The 26,766-nt window shown below is 46.0% G+C and overlaps 6 protein-coding genes across 7 annotated transcripts; 3 read left to right on the top strand and 3 right to left on the bottom strand.

Annotated features, from left to right (window-relative positions):
- Positions 1–17: 17 nt before the first annotated feature.
- On the top strand, positions 18–2,934 carry LOC130526652 (inositol 1,4,5-trisphosphate receptor-interacting protein). Of its 2 annotated transcripts, none has more exons than XM_057034401.1 (2): positions 18–340; positions 658–2,934. In XM_057034401.1, exons 1-2 carry the CDS (start codon positions 189–191, stop codon positions 2,348–2,350), a joined length of 1,845 nt encoding a protein of 614 aa, XP_056890381.1. In that variant the 5' UTR covers positions 18–188; the 3' UTR covers positions 2,351–2,934. The 2 variants fall into 2 exon arrangements, with proteins under 2 accessions (XP_056890381.1, XP_056890380.1); XM_057034400.1 differs by having other exon boundaries at positions 18–421.
- Positions 2,393–4,520, bottom strand: zp3c (zona pellucida glycoprotein 3c). The gene is made up of 8 exons (XM_057034403.1): positions 3,924–4,520; positions 3,748–3,854; positions 3,525–3,625; positions 3,204–3,387; positions 3,001–3,130; positions 2,835–2,923; positions 2,682–2,752; positions 2,393–2,549 (listed from the first exon to the last, which is right to left on the bottom strand). The coding sequence occupies exons 1-8, from the start codon at positions 4,452–4,454 to the stop codon at positions 2,440–2,442; spliced, it is 1,323 nt and encodes a 440-aa protein (XP_056890383.1). The 5' UTR covers positions 4,455–4,520; the 3' UTR covers positions 2,393–2,439.
- Positions 4,521–5,556: 1,036 nt separating this feature from the next.
- On the top strand, positions 5,557–9,055 carry LOC130526656 (ras-related protein Rab-40C-like). Its single transcript, XM_057034405.1, has 6 exons — positions 5,557–6,214; positions 6,308–6,368; positions 6,483–6,543; positions 6,621–6,698; positions 7,009–7,231; positions 7,367–9,055. The coding sequence occupies exons 1-6, from the start codon at positions 6,061–6,063 to the stop codon at positions 7,660–7,662; spliced, it is 873 nt and encodes a 290-aa protein (XP_056890385.1). The 5' UTR covers positions 5,557–6,060; the 3' UTR covers positions 7,663–9,055.
- A 113-nt stretch (positions 9,056–9,168) lies between these two features.
- wfikkn1 (WAP, follistatin/kazal, immunoglobulin, kunitz and netrin domain containing 1) lies at positions 9,169–12,440 on the top strand. Its single transcript, XM_057034402.1, has 2 exons — positions 9,169–10,461; positions 10,551–12,440. Exons 1-2 carry the CDS (start codon positions 10,273–10,275, stop codon positions 12,066–12,068), a joined length of 1,707 nt encoding a protein of 568 aa, XP_056890382.1. The 5' UTR covers positions 9,169–10,272; the 3' UTR covers positions 12,069–12,440.
- A 5-nt stretch (positions 12,441–12,445) lies between these two features.
- On the bottom strand, positions 12,446–14,195 carry mettl26 (methyltransferase like 26). Its single transcript, XM_057034406.1, has 6 exons — positions 13,853–14,195; positions 13,520–13,682; positions 13,036–13,095; positions 12,893–12,960; positions 12,752–12,830; positions 12,446–12,673 (listed from the first exon to the last, which is right to left on the bottom strand). The coding sequence occupies exons 1-6, from the start codon at positions 14,044–14,046 to the stop codon at positions 12,617–12,619; spliced, it is 621 nt and encodes a 206-aa protein (XP_056890386.1). The 5' UTR covers positions 14,047–14,195; the 3' UTR covers positions 12,446–12,616.
- Positions 14,196–14,331: 136 nt separating this feature from the next.
- On the bottom strand, positions 14,332–25,930 carry ccdc88aa (coiled-coil domain containing 88Aa). Its single transcript, XM_057034397.1, has 29 exons — positions 25,634–25,930; positions 25,451–25,542; positions 24,642–24,747; positions 23,940–24,009; positions 23,679–23,737; positions 23,529–23,612; positions 23,295–23,435; positions 23,059–23,231; positions 22,103–22,184; positions 21,678–21,836; positions 21,427–21,573; positions 21,202–21,346; positions 20,484–21,011; positions 20,187–20,392; positions 19,908–20,102; positions 19,704–19,831; positions 19,483–19,621; positions 19,236–19,406; positions 18,946–19,107; positions 18,550–18,827; positions 18,338–18,481; positions 18,057–18,243; positions 17,826–17,971; positions 17,651–17,743; positions 17,304–17,515; positions 16,895–16,975; positions 16,084–16,320; positions 15,888–15,953; positions 14,332–15,671 (listed from the first exon to the last, which is right to left on the bottom strand). The coding sequence occupies exons 1-29, from the start codon at positions 25,748–25,750 to the stop codon at positions 14,644–14,646; spliced, it is 5,376 nt and encodes a 1,791-aa protein (XP_056890377.1). The 5' UTR covers positions 25,751–25,930; the 3' UTR covers positions 14,332–14,643.
- Between the last annotated feature and the right edge of the window lie 836 nt (positions 25,931–26,766).

Below are 26,766 nucleotides of genomic sequence, written 5' to 3'. Positions count from 1 at the left end.
AAGCCCACAAGGAGAGAAAAGAAATGGGCTTTGCTTGACTGTTCAAACTATTTTCCACCTTGTTTCTACCCATTCAGTAGTACAGTATGTGGACTTTTGCTGGCTCTGGCACCATGATATCCTGCCAGTAAATTATTCAGTGTGAACTGTTCCTTTCAGGCGGTTCTGGATATGCAGATAAACCATGAATGGTGGAGACTGGATGCGTACAGGAAGCCTGTGCTATCTGCACGTTGCACAGGAAAGTGTCACAGCAGAGCAGCAGTTGTGCAGGAAATAAGTCGCGACAAACGACCTTCACAACATCTAAAATAGGAAGAGATCGCAGATACTGTGCAAGGTTGGTCCCCTGGTTCCTCTTTTTTTTAAACCTTCATTCAAGACCTGGAACACTGCAGCACTCAGAGATTCGCTTTGTCTGGTGCGTACTTTTTGATATTTTTAGCCGTGGCAGTGGAAGGTGGAGTCATTTGTTTGCTGGGCTGTGATCACGCCGTGCGATGCCTTTCAGGGAGCCGCTTCTTTGCTTGTCTTACATCTTTGCGACGTTCGCAAGCGGAAGTGTTGTTCAGCGTTTCTACGTTTACCTTCATTACGCATATTTCAGGGTGTGACTGTAAATAACATTACAATCGGTGCTTTCTGCCCCGTTCACAGGCGGACAGAAATGCTGCTGCGAGTGTTTGTTGTGGCTCTGAGTCTCTTGTATCTGTGCGATGACCCCGGGCTGGAGGAACTGGAGGACGTCACTACAATAAACATGCAAGATGGCAAAGAGCTTCGGAGAGACGGAGCTCAGCCGCACCACAAAATGGCACCTGTCATTCAGGAAGTGACTCATCAGCCATGCAGCCATGATGCGAGCGTCTCCAAACCAGAAAAAGGTGGTGATCGCGACAACCTCAAAGAAGGCCAACACGTCCAAACGAATGTGAATCAGGAGACCTCCCGGGCTGTCCAAGCACCAATGAGAGAAGATGTTTCATTAAGTCCGAATCAATCGGGAAGCACAGACGGTTCCCGGCGCCAAAAACATCACGCGACCAGCTCCAAAGAGGCCATTGCTGCTGGGGAATGGGGTGACCTCTGGTGCCTATGGAACACATTCTCCATCCTTTCCATGATTCACATTGTTAGGAAGTACCTCAGAAGAGCTTTTCAACACCAGATTCCGCCCGTCCTGGCGACGCACCCTGCTTGTGAAGTGGCGCTTCCTGACAGCAAGACTCTGCAGCAATTCCATTCCAGATGTATCCGTGGCTTATCTGTAAAGAGGATCTGGGAAATCGCTTTTTTAGAAGGATTCGTGAATGACCTGTTGGAAGTCATGCGCTCCGTCTGCGACAGAAGTGGCGGCGTGGCGATCGAGGGCTTTCAGATGGACAACGTACGGAATATTATCGTCCCCTTTACTCCACTAGAGCCTTATAGATTCCAGTGTTTCCTCCTGAAGGACCAACTGGACATGCAGGTGTGCGGTCAGATCAAACTGGTGGAAACTCTGAGCCAGAGCTGCTGCCACTGTCAGTCGTCTCATGCGGAGGAGGTACTTTGTCTGCTGCACTGGGATGCGAAACGTTCCGACGTTTGCGGCAGCCTCTCCACCAAGGATTCCCTCCTGTCAAAATCACAGGTCACCAAATGGTTTCAGAGCACCATCAAGCAAGCGTGGGAAATCATTTCACACAGATACCAGTTTGAAGTGAATATTGGCTACGTCGACACCCCGGGTGCTCTACGGGTTCGATTTAGATCAGGGAAGGTGGTGAACTTCACAATGAATCCGGTGGTGAAATTCAACACCGACACGTACTTCTTTAGGTCTCACACCACCAGCAGCTCGGACACCATCTGGACATTGTCCCTGGAGGGCTACGAGGAGCGTTTCTTTAAACAGATGACAAGATACCTGCCTGTGAACTCGTGCTTCAATCAAACACTTGAAATTGCACTTTTTCTTCACAGGAGACAGACGTTGCTAACAGGAGGCAGCGAACTCAAAGACTCCCATTTCAAAATGGCCCTCATGCATCTTCTTCTGATCAGAGACCCCTCGCAGTGGGAACCCAGCCATCTAGAACACAGGCTGCGGGATTTACTGGACTTTCTGGACAAAAGCCTGGAGAAGAAAACGCTGCACCATGTCCTTGTCGGCAACCCTTTAATAAGGAAGGTCGCAGAAGTCCCTGCAGAGTTCGTGCAAGCAGATTCTGTGAATCTCTTTCATCCTCTTATGATACACGACTGTCTCCACAGAAACGCTGTGAAGCACTTCCAGGAAATTCTTAGGAACGCACGCATGCTGGTAGACGATTATGTTCATCTGTGTTCTGGACCCATGGCACAATAATGTGCGTCTTGTTTCAGTGAGCAGAACGGGACCAACACATGATCAGTAGCACAAGAGATTTTATTTAAAACTGCATTCCAGAAAGGATTTCAGGAATCCATCGGATCATAGATGTGCTCGAAACCTATGTCGAGGCCCACGTCAGAGTTGCTCCAGTCGACCTTCCAAGCGTGGCTCGTGACAATGTCGCTCTTTGAAGCTGTGGAGACGGACATGAGTAGCATGAGGGACTGCGTACCGCAGAGTCTCCAGACCAACTGTTGCATGTACGACAGCAACAACTTCAAATAAAGACACCAGCTGCATATTGTACAGCAAAAGGTAAACATACATCTTAAGATCGAGCCGCAAGCAAAGTCGCAGCAAGCGCACACGGAGTCGTCATCATACAGCTCCTGCCACCTGCAAAGCAAAGACTTTAATAACCGCTTGTCAATTTAGACACGGCCGGTAGATGGCGCCATTGTACGCATCAGCAGCTTACCTTTTCTCCTGCAAATTGTAGGTGCAGGCCTTTTGACTCTCAGTTGCTTTTTCTGGCCCCCAAGATATTTCACAGTGCATAAACAATTTCTGGGAAAGAAGGTGGTGGTGGTGTGTTCAGTTATTTCACATTTTCTGAAAGAGGGGTTGATCAAAAAGTACTCTACCTGCCCAAGTCCCAAGGGTGAGGACATGGAGTCATTAAGAACAACGGTGGGCATGGCAAACTTCTGGACATACTTTGAGTTGCAGGTAAGGAACTTGGACCTCTCGCTCACCATGCTATCCATCATACATCTGTAATCAGACAGTCGGGCCGTCAACCTGAAGTTATCAGGAAATTCAGCCACCTTCAAATTAAATAACTCACCCTCCTTTTTCAATGACATGGTATTTGGGTTCTGAGCCGGGGTTTCTGGAAGTGGTCAGGAAACATTTGTCAATGTACAGCCTTCTCTTTTCCGGTAATGGGGTACCTTCTGCTCTTTTAGCCTCGAATTGCAACATCTTGCCCAGGAGCACTGCGTCATTGTCCTTAATTTCATTCCCATATTCTGTAGGAAGACCACAACCAGGTCTCATTCAGTGTAACTTTGAGGAAGCGAACAAGTGCAGTATGAACACTTTAGTGCAACTTGAGTGGACTAGCCCTTGAAAATGGCTGTAAAACAAGCAAAAAAAACCCACATACCATCTTTAGCAATAAGCTTGAAAACGCAGTGTTTGAGCTGTTTATGGACAGTGCCTCCCTGTACTTTGGGATAGATTCCCACTTTATAAGAATGAAAGAATCTGAAAAGACATTTCATGATTTTGTGAAAATGGCTTCATTTTGTTTTCATTTTCAACATTGTATAAGTGCCATTTTTGCAGAGTCCAAAAATTTAGTGCCAAGATGGTTAAGAAAGACTTACCGAGGATATTTACAGTGGATGTTGATGCGAAATGGCATATCCCTTATAGCTGCACCAAACGGACTGTAACGAAGGGTGGCTCTAACAATAAAATCATCTACATTGCTCTGAAAATGACAGATCAGTTGCAGTGCATCCAAATTGTTGAATATCAATATGAAGATACCTTTACTTACCTGCGTTTCAAATCCACATTTAGCCGTCAGTGGATAAAGGAAGTAGTAATGGTCACCATATATTCCATTAGGACAACAATTGCCTAGCTTCAGATTTTTAAGTACGTTCCTGATCTTAAACATCGATTTTCTGACCCTAACATACATTCTGTCAATATGGCAGCGAACCTCCACAGGTGGTAGTGTACCGCCACCAGTAGGGGGAGCAGTTGTAAAGCCTGAAGCCTGGAGGAGCATTCGCTTCACTGCATCAGGGAGCTCTCTGACGCCCTTTTCTGGTTTAAAAGCCTCTTTAGGGTCATTGGATGATGAGACAATCACAGAAATCGGAACACGCCTCGATACCGGTAAAATGCTACTATTTGTGTTAACAGATTTAAGACCAATGGATCGCCCCAGGTCTTTCCTCACCGGGACAGCGACTCTGTTCCACTCCGCTTCGGGGTCACTTACCACCTGGCCTCTAATCTCTACCTCACTATTAGCAAAACACAGCATTAGCAACACAAGTCCAACACACAACGACTTCATTTCTAGATCAGCAGCAACACGTTGCTAAAGCTGACCTAGCTACTCAGGCACTGGAGCACAGGTGGCTTCACCTGATTTTGTATGGAGCAATCAGAAGACAATGATCACAGCTGCTGCAAACACCAACTGGACAGCCAATGAGATGGGACCAGCAACAATCACCACACACAGCTCAGGTTTAGATGTTCCGGAAAGCACATCATTGCTTCCTCAAAGATTACCAGTTATAATATGGAAATAAAAGCATTCTGATTTACTTTGTATGATATTTATATGTATTTAGGTAAATCAAGACACAGACACACACATGCAAAACACAGGCCACCTTTTCTGTTTTTTGCTTTCACACTATAATGGGGAAAAAAAAGAGCAAGAAATTTGTAAAACTGACAGACAATATTGACATAATACAGTATATACATTTGCAAATTGAAAGGAATAAATTAGTGGAATAAATACTGAAGCAAAATAATTGATAGAAAATTTTAAGAATGAATAAAGTAAACAAGTAGATGCAAGATTCCATTCCTAGTTTTAAGGCCTTTTTGTTTTGTGGACAGGAGATATACTGATCCAGTCAAGTTTTTATTTTCGATAAAGGTGGAATTTGGTTTAACATAAATGAAATGAAATGTATAAGAATGTATTTATCTTTGTGCTAAATATAAAAGCCAAATATATGTTGGTAGTGCAGACGCAAACGCTTCAAAACAATGTCAAATGTAACTTATGTAACAGCGGTTTAGTGCGGCATCATGCTTCTTTATTTCGGCGCAAAGAGCATCAATGGATTCATTCTCTGCTGGACGTATCAAACATTCAGAACAGTTCAGAATTTGCTGGGTTCGTTCTTCCTCTTCTCTGAAGTAGTTTTTTGTCACCATCCGAGGTGAACCAAGGCTGACGAGGTAGATCTGGTAATAGAAATCTTGCAAAGTTATCTCTGTTCGCATTTAGCCAATGCGGAAAATATCTATAGTTGCAGAAATCAATGAATATTTCCACAACACTAGCTTGTCCTGCGCCCATCATTCCGCCTGTCTTAAGTCCCCTACCTATGACGTATGGCAGCACGTCAAATATTTGCGCAGTTTGGCGCATGCGCAAACGTTACCTGAAGGCGATTTTGTTCCGGGTACCGATCGTGCACTGACAGAGCCGTTGTGCTCGGTAACAACATTTATATTCTTCGTTGTCTTTTTAAAAAGAGTAAACTTAAGGGGTGTTTTTATTTGGAAGAACTTCGTTTTCATTGGGAATTAATTTCGTCACTTTTACGGTTTGCCCTTTCTTCCTAGAATGCGGTAGCATATTTGTAACCTAGCTAACAAGCCTAGCTAACAAGCTGACAGCTAGTTATTGCTGTTTGGGTTCTTATGGTGAATATTATGGCGTCATCTTTAAGGTTCTCATTTTTTATTATTTGAAATTAGAAATTAATTTATCTGTCATATTTTTCTCAAGACACATCTTATATAAGTAATCGGTGACTACTTAGTACTTAGCCATTGGTTTAGCTAGCACTACTGTCGGGGATCAACTGGCGTGTCCCTTACTCTTTAAGAGTGCACTTTAGGGGCTTATAAAGCTCTCTGAACCGGATCCAATGCGTGGGATGATGGAGACCCAGAGTAGTCCTGTCAAGAGTTACGATTATCTCTTGAAATTCCTTTTGGTGGGAGACAGTGATGTTGGAAAGGGTGAAATCTTGGATAGTTTGCAGGACGGATCTGCAGAATCTCCATATGCCTACAGCAGCGGTGAGCATCTCATCATCTCTTCTTTATCATGTTGTTTTGCAATAAAACACAAAGCTTAAACCAGCAGCACTGCCCGCCTGTGTGTTACTTCAGGTATTGACTACAAGACGACTACAATTCTGTTAGATGGGAGAAGAGTGAAATTAGAATTGTGGTAAGAATTTTGTCACCCAATGTCTGCAGCAACAAACGCTCATATACATGAATGAATGAATTAATCAATGAATTAATTAACAAACTGGATTTGATGTGTGTGCGCCTTCCACAGGGATACATCGGGGCAGGGCAGATTCTGCACTATTTTCAGATCGTACTCCCGTGGAGCTCAAGTCAGTACTTGTATATTACTATTTTCTTTTTCAATTATTATGAAAATACACAGTCACGTTATGCATTAATCCCACAGGGCATTCTGCTTGTGTACGACATCACTAATGGCTGGTCATTTGACGGTATCGATCGCTGGATTCGGGAAATCGACGAGGTAATTTCATTCAACACATTTGATGACACATTGTATTAAATTCATTGCAAGTCTTGAGTATACAGTATTCCCTTACTACAACTAGAAATATCTTGGTACTTTATGTCATTTTATTATATCATTTGACGCGCACTTTCTTCTCTGGGCAAAGCCCTTTACTATAATCTAATTAACTGACTGCTTGCCTGGCATTTGGAGTTTCCAAAATATGGACAGTTTGTCAGGAAACAAAGGTAATAGGGCTAATTGAGGCGCACGCTAGCTTTTCCGACATTGTGACCATTGCAGCACTGTTGGTTGTTTCGTTCAGCACGCCCCAGGTGTTCCCAGGATCTTGGTGGGCAACCGGCTTCATCTTGCTTTCAAGCGGCAGGTGCCAACGGAGCAAGCACGAGCTTACGCAGAAAAGAACAGCATGACCTTCTTCGAGGTCAGCCCGCTGTGCAACTTCAACGTCATTGAGTCTTTCACTGAGCTTTCACGCATTGTGCTGATGAGGCATGGGATGGAGAAATTCTGGAGACCTAACAGAGGTGAGCTCTTTGATTTCTGTTTTTCTTTTTATATCGTACCTCTCTAACCAAATATTTCATGCACTATGTACAGAAATGTTACTAAAATGTATCTTCTTAAATGTTAATTGTGCTTCCTTTCTATTGAATTCATAGTGTTCAGTCTTCAAGACCTTTGCTGCCGTTCAATCGTCTCCTGCACGCCGGTGCACCTGATTGATAAGCTGCCCCTCCCCGTGGCCATAAAGTCACACCTCAAGTCATTCTCCATGGCCAATGGCATGAACGCCGTCATGATGCACGGCCGCTCCTACTCCGTGGCCAACAGTGCGGCCTCGGGCAGCGGCGGGAGCAAAGCCAACAGCCTTAAGCGTTCAAAGTCTTTCAGGCCTCCGCCGAGTCCTCCAAAGAACTCTTCATCGTCCTCTAAGAGGAACTGTAAGATATCATAGCAGAGGTGTGGACCACTGGCTGCCTCCCTATGGGCTAAGCGTTCCCCCAAGAGGTCACATGGGGCGAAGAAGAGCATCAAGAGCCAGCTACAGTCAGCAAAAATGGCTTCAGCCTTGGACCTTTTGATCTTTTGAGAATCGTCTTGGTTTGGTGTCTGTTCTCTTTGCTTGCCGGTGCCATCGTGTGGAAGTGTGTGTACCCATGCTCTCGACGGAGTCTCGCTGCGTTGGAGCCGAACAAGGCGTCCTTTGGAGCCAACAGTTGTGAATGGAGGATTATCGCTCGTCTGTCAACACTACAAATGAGTGCGTAACCTGTCCCTGCTGTGGACCCTATCAAGGTCTGGAGTTGTAAATATTCTGTTGTGTTAGTGGTGGACTGTGTTTGGAAGTTGTGCACGGAGATGAGCTTTTTAGTGCTTGTTCTGTCCTGAATGTTGGTGGAGACCTGCTTTTGGTGTACAGCTCCAGTGTCTGACGCTCTACACCCTCATAATTTATTATTTAACAAAAAAAATAGGAAAAGAGGGGCTAACCAGTACAGTTTAAGGATTTAATTCACTGAAAGATTGAGACCTGCATCTTCTGTGCACGTGAGCAGCAAACTTGTTCTGCTCCTCCCCCTAAATTCTTGCTTCTTCCCTCCTTTTTAAAATGTCCTTTGACTTTTTCTTTTGCCACTTTTAACTAAAATCTAACAGCATCACTTGTAATGTTCGCATTAACTAGCATCTCCTGTCGTGCATGATCATTTTAAAGCTGTTACCTGGCTGTGAACGACCATTTGCCATGTCTGGTCCCGAGGGTTTTCTCCCTGAAAGTGCTGCTTTTTTAAGTATATAATTCTGGGAATTGTGGGCATTGACAGGACGAGAGTTTTTAATTGTTTTTTTTAAATGAATATTTTCTGTATATGCTCTGTATTTATGAATGTAAACCTGTACATCTGCTTCTTCTCTGTGGACGTATGGTAAGAAACCGAGGTGGAACGTCGTCTGTGATTAATCATTACGTTGAGGGTTATTTTCAGACCGAGTGTCAATACATTTGCTGCTAAGGTTCTCTCGTTTTTAATTACCGGGTTGTTTACAGCATTAATTAAATGTATTAATAATGAAAGAGTATCAGCCCAGAGGTATTTTGAGCATTCGTTTTAACCCATCGTCCCACCTCGGTGACGGTTTCCAACATTCCCATTGACTTAAAGTCTGTACCAGGGCTGAAAACATCTGGCGCATGTGTTTGCTGTTTGTGTGTATGGAGAGCAATATGCTAACAAAACTAAGAACAATGGAAGCACTATCCAAAAACCTTTGATACAGACGCGGTCGGGGTGAAATATATGATTTTGCGAAAATGAAAACAGTTTAAAATAAAGATCTCAATACACTGACACTGTTTATCACTAATTAGTTCCATTCATACGTGTATACTGATGAGGAACGATGAGAATGGTTTATCCCTTTGTTTTGTCCTGGGCTGCAGGTCCGAGTGTAATAAAACCCGGTGGGAGGAGGCGGTTCGATGGAGGGAGGGGTTGATTCGAGTTACTTCTCTCTCGGTATTGGCCAGTTTTTTTGGATATTGGGGACAACTCCGCCACTCGTGAATGCAGCGCGGTCAAAAGTCAGCCAAAGGTCGCCGGGTCAGTCCCCATGAAAAGATGAGGGGTGCAACTTCTCACCACCCCCGAGCTGCCCCGGGACAAAGATGAGGCGCTTTCCGCCTTCCCACCTGACCGTGGCATCTCTGAGCCCCGTGTGAATGAGGGACGGTGATAAATTGAACCATGTCTAGACAAGAAGCACGTAAACAGCGTGTCCTGCTAGACGGGTTGACGAGCGTCCGCGGTCTCACGTTTCTCCTCGGATTAGTTCCATTACGCATTTCGTCCCCGTTTCCCTGAAGCGTATCCATAAAGTTGAAATGCTTCTCCCAAAGCTCCAAACATTCCATTACCTTATTTAAGAACAACACCTCTATAAATCGTGTCTGGCCGCATTTTACGCTGGATTTCTCACCGGAATGTGCAGCTTGTTGGTGCGCACGCTGGCTGGGACGGATCGCCAACACGGCCCCACATTTTCTTTGATGTTTTTACAATGTTTGTCCAGTTGCTGAGCGCAATGTGCTGCTCCATAAGAGTTTCAGACGCTGGACGAGCGTGGGGGCGGTCACAAAGGGCTGCCCTTTCCACCTCCATTCACACTTGGAAGGCTGGTGTTCCTCTTTCCTCCCCTCTGTGCGGCAGCGATCATTTATTTCGCCTTTTCGAGGACATCGAGCGGATTGAAAGTTCGGCCGACGTTCCAAGAGTTATGTTGTGCTTTTCCAGGTGTACGCTTGCGCAAATACTTACTCGCTTTGAGCGCTCTTTGGAGGGCAGGTTTCCTTTGTGTCGTTCAGCAGATGCTGAAGTAACTCGTTTTGGTCCAGAGTGTAACTAGAATTCTTCCTTTTTTGGCACAGTTTTCTGAGACAATTCTGGATATAAAACCCTAAGAGAGGAATGGGTTTGCCTGGTGGGAGACTCATGCCAAACAGCAAATATGTAAGATATCCCTCAACAGCTTCTCAAGTGTCGGCGCATAGCGCGTGAAGGTTGGCACCATGCACCCAGCGCAGTGGATACGTGCGTATTTCTTCATACTCTTCATTAACGATTTGCCGGAACTTTCTTTGTGTGCAAGTGTGGCCGCATCCAAGGTCGAACACGAAGGATTTTGTCCCAATAAGCTCAACTCTAACTTGTGGGTTGACGCGCAAAGCACTTGCGAGAAGGAATGCAACGTAGATGAGGTGTTGTTGATGCTCTTTATTGCTTCACGGTTTTCGTTTCTTTTGAATTTGTCGCCCTAAATGTTGTTTGTGTGGCTTTGTCTGCCCAGGATTGTGCCGATTTTGAAAAATGTTGCACCAACGTGTGCGGCCTCAACAGCTGTGTGGCCGCGCGTTTCCCCGACGGTGCCGCTGCTCTGCCAGACGGGCAGAGCGGCGGAAATGGAAGCGATGCCCATTCTTCCGTGGCTACCTGTGAAGGTTTCGTCTGCAGCCAGCAGGGGGCGGTGTGCGACATCTGGGACGGGCAGCCCATCTGCAAGTGCCAGGATCGGTGCGAAAAAGAGCCCAACTTCACCTGTGCGTCAGACGGCCTGACCTACTTTAACCGCTGCTACATGGATGCAGAGGCGTGCATTCGCGGAGTGACCTTAACTGTGATCACCTGCCGCTTCTACCTGGCTGGGCCGCCCACCAGTCCGCTGCCTCAGGACACCACTGCAAACCCAACTCCAACAAGCTCCCTGGAGGACCCGATGCCCCCCACGCTGTACTCCAACCCTCATCACCAGTCCGTCTACGTGGGAGGCACAGTCAGCTTCCACTGCGATATTGTCGGAGTCCCCAGGCCGGATGTAACGTGGGAGAAACAGAGCGAGCTGCGCGAACGCTTGGTGATGAGGCCCGATCAGATGTACGGCAACGTGGTCATCACCAACATCGGTCAGCTTGTTGTTTATAACGCCCAAGTTTGGGATACAGGCGTATACACCTGCATTGCGCGGAATTCCGTGGGAGTGCTCCGCGCAGACTACCCGCTGTCGGTGATCCGCCGTGCTGAGGATGATTTTTCCGAAGATCCCGAGCTGCCCATGGGGCGGCCGTTCTCACCGGCAGACTGCCTGGCTGAGGTAGACCAGAGGGCGTGCAGCGGGGAGCGCCACGTGGACTGGTATTACGACAGCAACCTGGGCTCCTGCATGGCCTTCAGCAATGGGGGGTGCGACGACAGCCGTAACCGATTTGAAACGTACGAGGAGTGCAAGGCCTCCTGTCAGAGGGAGGGGATGGGAATCTGCTCCCTGCCTGCAGTGCAGGGGCCCTGCAAAGCTTGGGAAGCGCGTTGGGCCTGGAATTCTGTCATGAAAGAATGCCAAGCCTTTGCCTATGGTGGATGTCATGGCAATGCCAACAGTTTCCACACTAAAAAAGAGTGCGAGGCAAACTGTCCACAACCCAAAAGGAAGCCCTGCAAGACCTGTCGGGTGAAGGGGAAGATGATTCCGAGCTTGTGCCGGAGTGACTTTGCAATTGTGGGGCGGCTCACAGAGCTGGTGGAGGACCTGGACTCTGGGTTGGCCCGGTTCAGCTTAGACGAGGTGCTGAAAGATGAAAAAATGGGCCTGACGTTCTTCAATACCAAACACCTGGAGGTGACGATTGCCAAAATAGACTGGAGCTGTCCCTGTCCCAACGTGACGGTGGAGGAGAACCCCCTGCTGGTGATGGGCGTGGTGCAGGACGGGGTGGCCATCATTCAGTCCGACAGCTACGTGAGAACCATAACGGAGCGCAGAATCAAAAGGCTGCGTGATGTTGTGAATAAAAAGACCTGCAAGGCCTTGTAAAACACCCTCAGCACTAAGAACAACGCTGTACATATTCATCAAAACACTGTTTGTACTATAATATATAATAGTTCCAAAATTTGCTTTTTGAATATGACAAAATATACTTTATGGTTTCATATTCGTAGACGACAGTAATCAGAATAGCAGCTACGCAAGCTTTAGTTCTGTCCTTGTTTATGAAGTTAATGTCATACTTTACCCTTTATAGGAATTATTTTTGTAGTTTTTTATGGTTTGAATTTCTTATAACTGATTTCATGTTCTAATGTATAGACACTTCACTTTGCAAAGCACTTATGCTTAGTTTTGCTGATAGCCTGCAAAAATAAAGAAGCAATTAAAAGAACGGCAAAAAAAACCCAACCCACACAGACGAGTGTATTAATCATTTTAATCAAGTGTGCGACACATTATCAGAGAATCGTTAAAAGTGCATTTAACATTGATTGTTAATGTGAGCAATGTGTTGGACTTTTGGCAACAACTCTGAGCTTAAGTTTAAGTTAAGGCATCTTATCCAACCCACACCACCACCAGTAAACACGTCATACCAAACTCTCCTTCCGGAACAGAAGACACTTGTTATTTGCTGGCATGTCGATCTGCCAAAAGAAAACATTCCAAATCACATTTATGAGAAAATATTACAGAAATTTTGCAGGATGCTAAAATCCACTTACTATTTTCTCCATGAACAAGCCGTGCTTCTGCGATATTGCGCTGAGGAGGGAGATGTCCCTGAGTCCCCATTCTGGATTCCTGAGTAAAAAATGTATTGTTAATATAGTGGATGACAGAAAAATAGAGAAACTGTGTTTTACCTCTGCCGCAGACTGTAATCGAAGTCAATGTTACTCTGGGGGGTGATATGACCATTTACTGCGTAGGGCTGAGGAGATAACACATTGGGTCATATATGTGGCAAGGATTTATAAGAATATGAACAGGTTTTATTTCCTCTCACCCCATATGTCAGGAGAAGACCTTGAGGTTTTAACACAGCTCCAGCCCCCTTGAATAAACCCTGCAAAGTTGGCATTGTCACAGTATCTCAAGATAGTATTTCTTTTCTCTGTGGCTGTTATTCTAAAATAATGAGATGGTGTTTAGAGAATTCAAACAGAGCCTGGTTGATTGCAGTGATAAGTCACGTGGTTGAATAGGTCATGTGACCAATTCACCCTGACCAGGCAGTCCGTTCATAGACGATGAGCTTTATGCAAGGATGGTTAAAAGAATTAAAGTGGCACGGTAGAAAATACCCTCATTATAGTCCTGACTACATCCAGGTAGGATAACCATTAACCATTTAATCCAATTAAATTTTAGGATCACAGGCGTCACAAGGCCTCCTGATCAGACAGCCTGACACCATTATTATGAGGCTTCACTATTGTTAAGTGGGAACTTTCTGGGTTCTAATGTTGAGTTTAGGCCTTGAACAATACCTCTGTGCAAGCAAACGGAGAAATGTGGATCATGTTGATGTTGACTACGAGATCGAGGCTCTGTGGCTGGATCCCTCCCCAGTACTGATAGGGCAGAGAAGCGTCCAGGTGGATGACGGGCTTCACATTGCGCAGTTGGTAGTGAGCTCTGTACGCTTCTATACTGAGAATGGGAACAAAAGACATTATTGTTGATGCAAGCACGTCCAATATTACACCCAGTTTAGCACTACGGTGTTTCTGCCCCATTATCTGACTCAAGTGACTACACGGAGCCTAAAAATCTATACTCTATTAATATGACATATTATCGGAGAGCATCAGATTATTTACCTGGCCATAGACTGTTGGTCATATTCTGACGGCTGCCAGATTATATTCGGCAAGGCCTGAGCAAAGTGTGTGACATGTTGCCCGGTGCCGGAGGAGATCTCCAGAGCCTGCAGGTATCTCTCTGTGTTTACGCTGGCCCGGAGCACCGCCAAGATGGGCTCCTTGTTCCTCTCCGCGGCGGCGGCGTTAAGCATCGTCTTGATAAACGTTATTATCGTGGAGCTATGCGGCACAGCGGACAAAATCCACTCCAACACAACCGAGAAACGTCAGTCCAGAATCACACCACGCCACCCACGAATGTTTTCGGGCTTTTTTTTTTTCTGGACTCAATAGAAGCACTTCCTGATTGTACCACGTGACCAAAACAACAACCAATAGGAATCCTGGGCGCCGCAGCAGGTTTGTATTATACGAATCAACTGTTGACGATCAGTAATTTAGGAAGTTTCACTGAGATGAGAAATGATGAGCATTGCTTTGTAATCAAATAGTCTTTTATTTTATGTCTTATTAACATTCATAAATATATAAAAAAGACACAATGTCATTTTTAACATGTAGACACATTGAAAGGTTACATTTAAAAAACAAGGATCACATTTTCATAGGAAACAAAGTGGAAACCGTGTACTAAACTATATTTGTGCAAATATAAAGGTAATATTGAAATACCTTGACATAAAATGTATATAAAGTTATCTTCAAAAACGATGAAAAACAAGTTGTCAGTGAGATGAAGAATAAACAGAATAGCAGTATTATGTGCTTCTGTTGATGTGCAACAGCTTTTAAGCAGTTGTGAGAGCTTTGTCTTTTTGCAGGTCATCTGAATGTTTGGCATTTTGGCGTTGATTATTTCCAATGTTGAACATTGTTTGTGGTAAATCTGGGCAGTTTTTTCCAAGGGCTGGATTCAGACAAAGGGAGGTTTGATTGTTACTTAGAGCTTCCAGATTGGTAACTGTTGCGGCCACAGAATCACTGAAGATGGTGTCTGAGAAAACAGAGTTGAACGAGTCAAAAAGTGACTCTTGCACTGGGGGTTTGTGGCAGTCTGAGGAAACAACCACTGCCGGGTCTCTGGGAGGTTTTTCTGGAGGCTCTAGTTGACATTTATTGGTGTCTGTTCTTCCAGGTTGCCGCTGACTGGCTCCCTCCTCCCGATTACTTTCCTTTTGCGAACACTGGATGGAGGATTGGTCCTCTTTAACTGTCACCCTACAGTCGCTGTTTACACTGGCGCGCCGAGACGACCCCTCTGCCGTGGAAATGACACTGCTGGCTCGGCGTAAAATCTTGGGTGATTTGGGTCGCTTTGTTCTGCCGTCTTTTTCCAGAGGGGTGGAGAAGCAGTTGAGGCAGCCGGACATTGATGATGACTTACCTTGAACATAGAGCACTGTGACAGGTGATAAAACTGAAGCTCGAGATTCAGCTTTGCTCGAACTTAAAGCAAGGTCTGGGTTTTCCTTGCTTGTATCAGTTGAATCTGAAGAGCATCGTGTCACTTTCCTTCTTGACCCCCTTCGGATGCTCTTTGTACCCCGTGCTAGCCAGAAGTCTTGAGATGGCACGGTATCTTTCTGCTTTGGTGCACATACAGACTGACCGCTGGAGGTGAATTCCTCCTCCTTTTGTTGATGATGCAGCTTGCGTGAATGTTGTGGGGTGGAGGAGTCGCTAGGTGGATTGCAGAAGGAGGTGGAGGAACGTAATGGAGGCTGCTGCACTGGGCTGCTGCCATTGGACCAAGGCTCATTTTCCAAGCTCAGACTGAACTCACCGCTGCTTTCACTTTGGGCTCGACTCTGGATGCCTGAAAGGACGTTGAAAAGCTTTAACATAATATTCTTAATGACCAACAGGGGGCAACCCGGTCCTTTCTAAAACAGCTGTTTGCCCCAGTGGTCATCACAGAGATTATATGAAACAAGGTCATGTGTGCAATCTGATGGATTTAGTCTAAAGCCTGAGCTGGTAATACATCTGTATGCTTGGTAAATCCTCTAAATGAGTATCTGCAGGGGTTTACCATGGTTTTGCAGCTCTTCGTTGTCCTCAAATCCAGATGGCACAGCACTGTCATCTGAATCCTTGTCTGCAGGATAAAAAATAAAGAAGACTAAATACCTGTACACTAGTGAGAGGTCTGATGTCTACTTAAATCCAGAGAAGAATCTTTGTTCTGATGTCTTTGCCTTCTACACTACAGCGGTCCATGGATCTACCTGCCAACCAAAGCTCTAAAACCTCCTGAAGGGTGTCGGTGGTGTTGATGGTTGTGGTGGGGGTGTCAGGGGGTAGCATGCCAGGATGATTAGGATGAAGTGTAGACAAAATGGGTGTGGTGAGGGATGAGGTCAATGTCGTCCTCTTGTCCTCCACATCATCAGCCACTGAGCTGCCCACCCAACGCTCCTGCTTTTCCTCCACTGGGGCCGATGGGTACACCAAGCTGCTCAAGGCTGTATCATTGGACCATGGAGTGGCAGAAGAAATTAGTGGATGAGGGATTAGGGAAATAATGTTTTTTTCCCCCACAATAATAAATGAAGATGGTGATTTAAAAGTATTGTCTATGTAGTAGGCGTGCCTTTTATTAATACTGTTAAGTATAAGTTAGCTACAAAATCTTGCTGGAAACTATTTTTCACAACCAATGACCTGATTTAACTCAGCTTTGAACTCTTGTGAAATTAGTTTTGGTTCTTTTTGTTTCTCCAGAGATTTGACAAAAGTGGGAGGCACCGGGCATTAATTATATAGAAAATACGCTGTAACATTAAAAGAATGAATATAATTTGACCTTGCATGTCTGTGGTTTGAAACAGTTCAGTACCCATCAAGGTAAAGTCTGTAAAGTTGAAGACTTTTAAATGATCAGATGGAAAAACTTCTGCATTTCTTTTTGACCTAATCTGACAAAACCATCTCAGTGTGCAAGAGAAGATGGGGAAATGGTAGAGTCACTTATTTTCTAAAGTCAGCGGTGAAATGAAACCTAAGATGATGTTAGACGATGCACTACTTCTTTCTTACACGTGGAACGGCGGAAGAGGGACTTGACTTTGTCTCTGTGCTTCAGCTTGTTCCTTGTGTGCTGAAACTTTTTCAGTGTGTCTGGTTACCAGTCACATGCAAGTCAAGAGAGATGGAGAGGGGTGAGATGCATCGGGGGAAAGGGCAGGAAAGAGAAGACGTAACATGGGAAAGAAGGAAAAAGGTAAAAAAAAATGAGGAGAAACACAGGGAAAATATACAGTATGAGTAGTATACACACATGAAGAACTCCCAATAACCACACTCAGATTTAAACACACACAACATACTGTAGCACTTGTTTTTACCATATATCTCAATATTTTATGCGAATGAACTTTCTAAATCTCGCTGCGCTTCAGAACAACCTCTGTCCTGGTCTGTACTCGAGGTTAAAGGTCGTACTCACAGTCGGTATGTGCGGGCGAGATGGTGTCACCCGCTGAGGTGGATGAGGAGCCTCCGGAGCCATCTGAACTGATGCAGGAGCTGCTGTCGGGGCAGAAATGGTGCGACTGAGCAGTGTCAGAAGGTGGGCGCGGGCCCGCTTGTTCGGGATCCTGTTCACGACTGCTGGATTTCATCAGTTTCTTTAGTTTTAGCGTTATCCAGTTTCCTCGTCTGTGGGAGGAAAGAAAGAAAACACAATGAAAAACAACTAAAAATGATGTTCAGGCAATAATACCTTCTATTATTCCATCTTCCAAGCCCAGAAACGTGTTTCTGCCTGTGTAACTTGAGTCACACACATCTTACCTGCGAGGAACCGACGGCTCATAAAACCTATACTGGTCCATTATCTTTTCTTCCAGCTTTTCTTTCTGCCTTCTTAAATCATGAAGCTTGTCACTAAAGAAGAAGAGCAGCGTGTGAAGCAGATGTCTACAGTGGACACATCTGTTTGTTTAAGCCATTAGCATTTCCTCCTTACATGTACTGTCGCTCCTCGACGTGAAACAGATCCTTGCTCTCCATGGTCTGCTCCAGCAGGGTTCGGTTCTGCAGCATCAGCGTGTCGATCTGGACAAGCAGGTGGCGATTCTCCTCCTCCAGGTTGCCCTTTAGCTGACTCAGCAACTGAGCATCACGCAGATGTGGAGTTTTGCTCATCGCCATGGAAATGCAGCACATCAATATAAACAGACCTGCCTTATTTCAGTACCTCACACTGGTTGCTGAGTTTGGTGTAGCTGATGTCCAGCTGCTGAAACTCCTTCTTCAGTTTGTTAAAGTCGGCCTCCAACCACGTGTGCTCCAGCTTGACCTCGTTCAGCTGACTCTTGAGCTGCTTGTGATCTGTTGTCAGCAGCTCGTTGTCGTTAAGAAGCTGACGGTACGTTTGATTCAGCCTTGCGACAAAACAAACAAACCAAAAACAACATGATTGTCGGATGTCTGTGGTGGTTTATGGTTGAATGATCCAGCAGCTGCGCATCTCCTCACCAGTCCTTTTCATCCCGGAGCCTGCAGCATTCTGCTGCGGTGCCCTTGTGTTGCTCCTTCTCCAGAGCCATTCTCATCTGCTCTTCCTTCAAGGCTCTCTCCAGGTCCTCTAACTTGGCCCGCTGTTGCAGCAGACTATTGTGCCTATAGATATACCCCATGAGCCCACGTGCAAAGATCTCACACACATTAGCCCACCTTCGCTCCCTTACCTGTCCTGTAGCGTCCGATGCTCCAGCTCCAATGTTCTGTGTGCATTTTTCAGACAGCCATGTTTGCCCATCAGGGCCTCGTACTCCATTTCCTGTCTGTCATGCAGAGCTGCGAGGCGCTCGTGATCCCTCGAAAGCTGCTCGTGAGCACAGCGCAGCTCTTCTCGTTCCCTTATGGCGCTGTCCCGTTCGTTCTCCGTCCCCGACTGTTGTTGCTGCAACTGTGCATTCTGGGCCATCAGAGAAGCACTCTGGGAATTCAGGGTGGATTTTTCTACCTATAAGAAGAAAGTGGAACCCAGTTATGGGAACTCATTTAATCTGGGATGCATGCAAAGGCGGGAATAAACAGTCTCTCTGAGTGAAACGTGCGCTGTGTGGATGTTGCATTGGCACCTGCAGGTTGGCATTGTGCGTCTGCAGGGTTGTGTTGTTCTCCTGCAGGGACACAGCCTGCCTCTGCAGAGCGAGGATCTGAGCCTGCTGACTGCCAGTCTGACTCTCCAGCTGCTTCAGCTGTGCCTGAATAGCCTGGCGCTCTGCCTCCAGAGTTGCGTTCTACAGGAGAGAAGAAGAAGAAACAATGGCGAAGATTTTATCTGCAAGCTGAACAAATAAAGAGTTGAATCTAGTGTGATCTTAAATCACTGCAGACATTTAGAAATTGACAAAGAAAGAACACTGACATTTCTCTCCACTTGAATGAGATGATCTTTGAGCTTCAGAAGTTCCTTGGTGGCCTCTTGGCTTTCACGCAGCCATTCAGTCATCACTCTGCCAGTGTCTCCAGGAGGAGTGGAACACGATGCCGTCAGCTCCTCCTGCCTCTGACTCAGAGCCTCGTAGCTCAGTTTCACCTGTGTGCAGGTCAGACTTGAGCTTCACTTTGATGAACATCCATGTCTCCATCCCCATGGTAAATTTCTGACTTACGGTGCTGAGCTCCTGGCGCAGCTGTTGGTTCAGCTTAGAGGATTCCTGCAGATGAGCCTCCAGGGCGGCCATCTTGTCTTCTTTAATCCGAAGTGATTTTTTAAGAGACAGCTCCAACTCCGACTCCAGCATCTTGAACCTACCGCGTCGACATTGGGAAGCTCTTCTGAATCATGGTTTGCTTTTCGAATAGCAATTCCCACTGTGACGACTGTACGTACCTGCTGTCTTGTGCCTCCTGTTCAGCCTGAACACTCTCTTGGCTCAGAACCTTCATTTCCAATTCACGGACCAGCCTTTCCAGTTCATTGTCTCTCTGTTGCATTCTTAGCTTCTCGTTCACCAGATCCTGAAGATGAAGAGCATCCTGGGGTTACACTTCGTTATCACTCAATCGTTTATTCTTTTTTAATTTCTTCACCCACATCTCTGAGAGTTGCTAAGGTCCTCTGGTCGATAGCAGCTTGTTTGCTCAGCTCTCTATTGTCAGCCTCCAAGCCTTTGACCCTCTCTGCGGTCTCTCTTAAGGCCTCCACCTCCTTTACAAGAAAGCGCATCTCCCGTTCCAGGCCAGCCATGCAGATGTTGCTGCTCTCCAAGCTGGCCTCCTGGATTTCAATCTGCAACAGTGCAATGTGGAAGGGTTCTATTCAAGAATGGTAAATGTCTTTTGCACATTCATCTTTAAGAACAGGCGGTTCCACCTGTTGCCTCAACCGTCGATTCTCCTTCTCCAGCTGCCTCTTGTCCCTCTCCAAGGCTGTGATTTCCTGCTCCTGGCTCTGCTTCTCCACCTCTAGCTGCTCCAGACGCCAGGTAGAAAGGCGAAGCTCCTCCAAAGTGGCCTGCAAACTTTGGTTCTCTGTCTCCAGCTCCCGTACCTCCACCTCTAGGCATTGGACCTTACGTTCTACAGAGAAAAAAATGTTTTTTTTGGTGTGTGTGTGTATGTATGTATATATGTATATGTATATATACTTTACTAGAACTACATAATGTACCAGAGTTATCAAGAGCCGACTGTAGATGCTGGTTGACTGTATCCAAGGCCCTACACTTGGCTTCCAGCCGTTGTGACTGTTTAATGAAGTATGATGAACGCTTGGACTGATGGGTCAAATCGTGGCTGGTGATGCTCTCACGTGACTCAAAACAGAGCTTGTTTGGATCATTCTCAAAGTCTTCCAGCTCTGGCTGACTTTCTTCCCGAAGGTCTGGGCCTTTTATGAACTGACTCAGCACCTCCTTGGTTTCTCCTTGGTGGAGCTGTTGGCTACTTGCATCTTCATTTATCATCTGTTGTGCCTGTAGACAGCGTTGGAACGTCTTCTGCTTGCAGGAGGTGCTGCTGTTTTTACATACGACCTGGTGATGCTCCAGCTGCTGACTGTACTTCAGCTGTGAGCTGCTTCTTAAAGGGTCAGCCTGGAGTTCCTCTATGGTGCTTAAAAGACGCTGGTTCTCCTTCTCCAACCACAGCATCCGACTGTGGGTGCTCTGACTCACCTCCTCGCTCAGAGACTGCTGGCCTTTGGCACAAACATACAGATTCAATAAGTGAAGGAGGTAAGGATGCAGGACAGACAGCAACTTGTAAGTATTTACTAGTTGCTGTTTGAATTCAACATCAGCTCGTTACATATCTGCAGAAGCAGCAAAAGGCTCGCATCCTCACTCTCAGCTATTAAGGCCGTGATATGGGTACTGATTAGCTGTTACCTGGAGAGTTCTCTGTGGTCTTTGAAAGCTGTTCCAACTCCCAGCCCAGCAGCTGGGACTCCTCCATGCTCCTCCTCTGGGCCAAACACAGAGCCAGGTTCTCCCCCATCAACTCCTCAATGCGCCTCTGATCTGCTTCTCTCTCCTAATAGATGACAGAAAAAAACAAAGAAATGTTAAGCTCAATTTACCACTTGGCATCACACCTGCACATGTGATGGACACCTCTTCTATATCATGGATGCGGGCCGTCAGTAGCAGACTGTGCTTCTCCAGTTGATGGATTTTGTCTGAGCGCGCTCTCCATCCTGCCAGTTGGTCCTCCAGCACCTCTTTGGTCTCCTGCAACACCCTGTTGTCCTCCTTTAACTCCTAAATATATGTATATAAAAACCATTTATTGTTTATTTATTTGGGGTTATTAGATTCCCAGTAACACAGTCAGTCATTTGAAGATCCCCCAGTAAAGGCCTGACCTCTACTTTTGCCTTGTAGAACTCTATCTTGTGCAGTTGCTCCCTGTAGCGTCCCACTTCACTCTCCAGCTTGTCCGCTTTGACGGCTCTCTCTCTCAGGGCGTCGAGCTCGTCACGGTAGGTGCGAGCTGCTCGGGCTTCCACAAGAAGCTGGGAGTTCTGGAGAAGGTAGAACTCTGGTGTTTTTTCTGTCTGGCTTTTTTCCCCCTCCTTCTGTCAGATTAACAGCGGCTGCAAAATGTTGCAAGCTGATATCTCCAGACAAATCTATGTCAGCTTTATAGACTGTTCATCAGAGCTCAGTTTTTGCTGCCGTTAAGAGCTGCAGGGTGTGGAATAATCTGAGTAATCTGCAGCGAGGTCAGGAGGTCATGTTGTGTGTCACCATCTGAAGGAACTACGGTCTATCTTTTTATTCTTCTAACCTCCTGCTGAAGCCTCTTCAGCTCCGTCTCCGTGTTTTCCAGCTCGTGTCTGCAGTCCAGCATTTGCTCGCTCTTTTCCTCTCTGAGAAGACAGAGACAGCAGGCACCTTTGGTTACTGCCTGAATCTGGTATTGTGTTCAGTGTTTAAACATGAGAAAGGAACCAACACTTTAGAGGCTCTAGATTCCATATGATCTCAACATGAAACGTCCTCGGTGGAGCCACTGCAGCATCAGCTCTACTTTCTACGTGACGCTTTAAGTGATATTGTGTTTGCTCAGAGAAAACAGTAGGTGAATTGAAGGCCGCCGGCATCAGAGAGGAAATGACAGGAGAGAGCAGATGAAAGGGTTAATGCCCGAGCGAGGGCATGGATGAGTTTACTGTATCCTCGGAAATTCAAAGCCAATGAGGCAATGTGGGTCAGTGATGTTACAGCCAGTAATGTGGGCCAGACTCCTCAGGGCATCTATCTATCTATCTATCTATCTATCTATCTATCTATCTATCTCTCTATCTCTCTATCTCTCTATCTCTCTATCTATCTCTCTATCTATCTCTCTCTATCTCTCTATCTATCTCTCTCTATCTCTCTATCCATCCATCAAGAATTCAGGTTGGTAGGAGAAGCTAATATAATAAAAATACTTTAGAACCAATAAATTATTATTATTGTCGACATTATTTAATGTGTTTTCCGTCCTAAATTGTCTTAAATAATGTGTTTCCATTATTTGTATGCCAGAAAGAGAAATAATAAAAGAACTAGAAATGTTAATTCAAAAGAACTGAAAATGGGTTGTTGATAAAATGGGTGAAAGAAGAACTCGTATTTAATACTGGGTTTCTTTTCGTCTTCTGGGCTCTTTCGGCTGGAACAACAGAAACACATTTGTTTCCACAGACATATAAGCGACTGAATGTTGCCAGTAAGAGCAGTTGTGGGACCACTCACAGCTCTTGTCTCAGTCCTCTGATTTTGGCCTTGGAATCAGCGAGCTCCACCACCAAGTGTTGCTGTGCCCCCGCCTGCTGCTGCTGCTGGACATGTCCAGGGAAGCTGCCAGACTGTGGACTATCGTCTACTCCGATCAAGCCCTCCTTCTCCTGCATGAGCTCCGCTATAGTCTGCAAGGAGATGTCTTATTTTTGAGCACAAGAATATATTTGATGCAAAGAAAAGTGAAGTACCTCTAAATGAGAGTCCCTCTGGTCCAGCAGATGCCGGAGGTGCGCGGCCAGGTTTCTTGCCAATGCTTCGACCTCATTTGGGTTCACTTCATTGGAGTCCAACCACTGCAGGTCCAAGATGTTCTCCTGACTGTGAGTGAGCTGATAAACACGATGGGGTGTTGTCAGGCTTGCAACGTTGCCCACGTACTAGAAATGTAAATACTAATAGATGTGTCCTAAAATAGTCGCCACCTCCTGAATATGCACAGCTATGGCCGCCTTCGTGTCAAAATCCAAGGTCTGGATCCTCTCGATATACTCCTCTTTCTTCTCACACTGACCGTATGAAAGCAAGTTAGACACTGTTTTCTGCACGTGCGATGTTGCCTTGTCAGCATTTACCTGGACAGCGCAGCCCAACAGCAGCAGCAACACTTTCTTTAATTCCTCCAGACTTTGTTCTGTGTAAAGAGAAAAATCAAGGGTGACTTTCACAACTGAGACTCGTCCGACCGATGTAGCAGACACGACCGCTGACACGCCATCCAGCTGAGTGGGTGCAATGAATTTGGGTCAGCACTTGCCAAAGTCTCGACATGGCAGCTGAGAGAACGAGACAAAGCAGCCCGCAGGACGCTTTGACTTCCCTTTAAGAACACGTACCGCAGTAAGGAGACCTGCCGAGCAGCAGCACGTTGGGAGAGGGGATCACGATTAATTGTTTGAGAGTATCCTGCAAAATAGAGAGAAATGGGAGGGAGTGAGTGAGGGATGGCTCCAGACGGGGGAATAGGAGCAGGTTTTTATCCCAGACCGAAGCAGGGACAGAGCTCAACACTTGTTGGGACCTGAGCCAGAGAGCTTGAATGGACGGGGACGTATGTATGTGCGGCACATAGCAGCTGCTCTGAAACGCAGCCAAAGAATAGACCAGTGTCCTGAATGTCAGACCCGGTTTCCATGGTGAAAGAGGGAAACCCACCAAAACTGCAGCCGCCTGTCAGGACACAGGTGACACTCTTTCATGCATGTCACTCATTTGTCATGTGACCATTCTCTCCCAGCACCACACTGACTGTTATTGGAGGAGCTTTGACGCCATTCAGGGCTCCTCTCTAACTGTCTTTAGACATTCTGACACAAAGTCCTGCCCATAAATCTGCGTCTCTTGTGCCGATTACGCAGATATGAACACGGCTGATATTTAGGGCACGGGACTTAAGAAGAACGAGTTGATCCGCAGGGATAGAAGCGCTGCCAGCTCCGGAGCGGGGTTGAAATATCCCAACTGAATGTTCAGCGAGAGCCGGGCAGCAGCCTCAGCAGAGCCATTAGGGAACCCAGTCACCGTGAGACCAGTCTCACCTGGTAGTACGTCTTAATCTGCTGCACAAGAAGGCTCAAATTCTGGATCCTCTGGTTCGGATCACTGCTCACTTTGTTGACGCCCTGAGGTGAAGCCGAGGGATCTCTGATGGGACACAGGAATGGTGATTTAGACTGTATACAACTTACATTACATCATAAAGGTTCATGAGTGGCGTTGCTATTGTTATTTCCCAAATGAGAGGGGGGCAGAGGGGCGGGTGCTGCCGAGCGCGTCACATTTTCCCCCCTGTCTCCTCTCTGGCCCGTTTCTGTGCCTCCTCTTCCTCCCTGCCCATCTGTGCTGCTGAACACCAACGACTAGCTTCTAATCCTAGAGGGTCTCCCAATCCAGGAGATTATCCCGCCTCTTTCCCTCCCCTCCCCTCCCCTCGACACGGCATTGTTTCGCATTCAGATCTGGTTTTTGTGACCCGGGGGGGATAAGTGGGATGAATGGATGCCATGGACTAGACAGCGTTATCCACAAGTGCACTGGGTCATTGCAGTTGTTGTTGTTGTTGTTGTTTTGTTTTTTTAAAAAGAATACAGTTAATACGTACAAAGTGTAGTGTTGTTTCATCCTAAAAGGCTGATGTGGCAGGGGTGTTTGACAGGTTCCAGAGTGACAGCTGACCGTGACGGAGTGTTTATTAAGGGTGAGGGGTGATTCTCTCTGACCATAAGGCGCCCAAATCATAATCTTTTAAGTGGCATCTTGACAGTGCAGTAATGTTCCCCATGGCCTAATCCAGCACTCTTTTTATGACCATGTGAATCCACCCTTGACAAAACTGGAGCAAACTCACATTTGCATCATTATGTCCTTCAGCAAGATTCCGTCCAGCAGGTCGGAGAAGTCCAAGTGGGCGCCCCCGTCTGCTGGCATGAATGTCTTCACCTGTGAGACAGACGTGTTGGGATCGACGCCTCAAATGTTTGGAAATTGAAGAATGCTGTAAGGAAATGAAAAGTTCTTTAGCGCCACTTACCCAGGTGACGAGTGGGCTCAGCATGAACTGGTCCACACAGGGCAGAAAAAGTCCAGGTTCCATCACTGCCAAGGTTCCAGGGTAGTCAGTCCTAACAGCTGATTCAGTTAGCAACATGCTAACATGCTGGAGTCACTATGATCCATTCAGATTGGTTTAAAGTTGTGGACGCTGTCCAGTTCGTTCACTTTGTGTCGCCCACAACAATCCCAGCAAAACCAACAGATCCAGTTAAAACAGCATAAACGTGGATCCTAACAACTCAGCCACACGACATCCTTGGTCCTCAGCTGCAAAGGCATCTGCCGGCAGTCCCCGTTTATAACCTCCCCCTCCTCCCCCTTCTCCTCCTCCTCTTCCTCCTCCTCCTCCTCCTCCTCCAAAAGGGAGGAAGAGTTGATACTGATGTGTATGATCAGAAAAGGTCCCCAAACTGTTGACACCATTCACATTTGAAGTGCAGATGCTGATAGCGTCCTGTCCGCGTGGATCCCAGCACTAACATCTCATAATATCTTTGCCGTTAATCTGTTACCATGACAATGGCTCCCTGCCCCTCCCCATCAGGAACAGTTCCCCTTTCTTGCAACAACAAAAGGGCCAGTGCTGCACACACAGTGTTGGCCACTTAGTTGCAGGAGCCACAACACTATAAAAGCAATGATGTAATGTTACAGTTGCTCAACTACAAATCTGAGCTACTTAAATTACATTTTAAGACTTCCACTCCAGTAATTATTGTTGTTTTTGCATTTTTGGAATAATTTGAAGAGTCAAGAGAAGATCATTCATCTTAGTGGAACACAAGATCCCCAAATAAGATACATTTGATAGCACATTTACATTTGCATGCACTTCTGACTTTTTATTGGCTAATTCATAGAGATTTATAGCTTTTATATTGGTACCATATTAATCACATTTAACCAGAGGGACAATTGATTAAATAACTTTTTAAGTATGATTACAAGAGGACTTTTGGAGCTGTTGATATGCAGTAAACGCAACGTTTTTGGTGAAGATGAGCCCAGACTAGAAAGATGCTCTGGTGCCACCCTGTGGCTCACACTGCACATTTAACCAGGCAGTTCGATCAAAACTGTGTTGGTTTTTTTAAATTTAAGGGCTTTTTA

The sequence above is a fragment of the Takifugu flavidus genome, chromosome 6 (genome assembly GCF_003711565.1).
Source record: "Takifugu flavidus isolate HTHZ2018 chromosome 6, ASM371156v2, whole genome shotgun sequence".
NCBI lineage: Eukaryota > Metazoa > Chordata > Actinopteri > Tetraodontiformes > Tetraodontidae > Takifugu > Takifugu flavidus.
The sequence above is the reverse complement of the archived record's forward strand: the minus strand, read 5'-3'. Positions and strand labels throughout refer to the sequence as shown.

Bases quoted from the DNA above. Each gene is read 5' to 3' on its own strand.
- LOC130526652 (XM_057034400.1), top strand. From the start codon at position 189: ATGGTGGAGACTGGATGCGTACAGGAAGCCTGTGCTATCTGCACGTTG. The intron at 422-657 runs GTGCGTACTTTT...CCCCGTTCACAG, and splicing joins TCAGAGATTCGCTTTGTCTG to GCGGACAGAAATGCTGCTGC.
- zp3c (XM_057034403.1), bottom strand. From the start codon at position 4,454: ATGAAGTCGTTGTGTGTTGGACTTGTGTTGCTAATGCTGTGTTTTGCT. The intron at 2,924-3,000 runs GTAGAGTACTTT...CTTCTTTCCCAG, and splicing joins CACCCTTGGGACTTGGGCAG to AAATTGTTTATGCACTGTGA. The intron at 2,753-2,834 runs GTAAGCTGCTGA...TTTGCTTTGCAG, and splicing joins TACAATTTGCAGGAGAAAAG to GTGGCAGGAGCTGTATGATG.
- LOC130526656 (XM_057034405.1), top strand. From the start codon at position 6,061: ATGCGTGGGATGATGGAGACCCAGAGTAGTCCTGTCAAGAGTTACGAT. The intron at 6,544-6,620 runs GTCAGTACTTGT...TTAATCCCACAG, and splicing joins CGTACTCCCGTGGAGCTCAA to GGCATTCTGCTTGTGTACGA. The intron at 7,232-7,366 runs GTGAGCTCTTTG...TTGAATTCATAG, and splicing joins ATTCTGGAGACCTAACAGAG to TGTTCAGTCTTCAAGACCTT.
- wfikkn1 (XM_057034402.1), top strand. From the start codon at position 10,273: ATGCACCCAGCGCAGTGGATACGTGCGTATTTCTTCATACTCTTCATT. The intron at 10,462-10,550 runs GTGTTGTTGATG...TTGTCTGCCCAG, and splicing joins AGGAATGCAACGTAGATGAG to GATTGTGCCGATTTTGAAAA.
- mettl26 (XM_057034406.1), bottom strand. From the start codon at position 14,046: ATGCTTAACGCCGCCGCCGCGGAGAGGAACAAGGAGCCCATCTTGGCG. The intron at 13,683-13,852 runs GTAAATAATCTG...TCCCATTCTCAG, and splicing joins GACCAACAGTCTATGGCCAG to TATAGAAGCGTACAGAGCTC. The intron at 12,831-12,892 runs GTAAAACACAGT...TTTTTTACTCAG, and splicing joins GATTACAGTCTGCGGCAGAG to GAATCCAGAATGGGGACTCA.
- ccdc88aa (XM_057034397.1), bottom strand. From the start codon at position 25,750: ATGTTGCTAACTGAATCAGCTGTTAGGACTGACTACCCTGGAACCTTG. The intron at 23,738-23,939 runs GTACGTGTTCTT...CTCTTTACACAG, and splicing joins CGGCAGGTCTCCTTACTGCG to AACAAAGTCTGGAGGAATTA. The intron at 16,976-17,303 runs GTGAGTACGACC...ACTGGTAACCAG, and splicing joins CTCGCCCGCACATACCGACT to ACACACTGAAAAAGTTTCAG.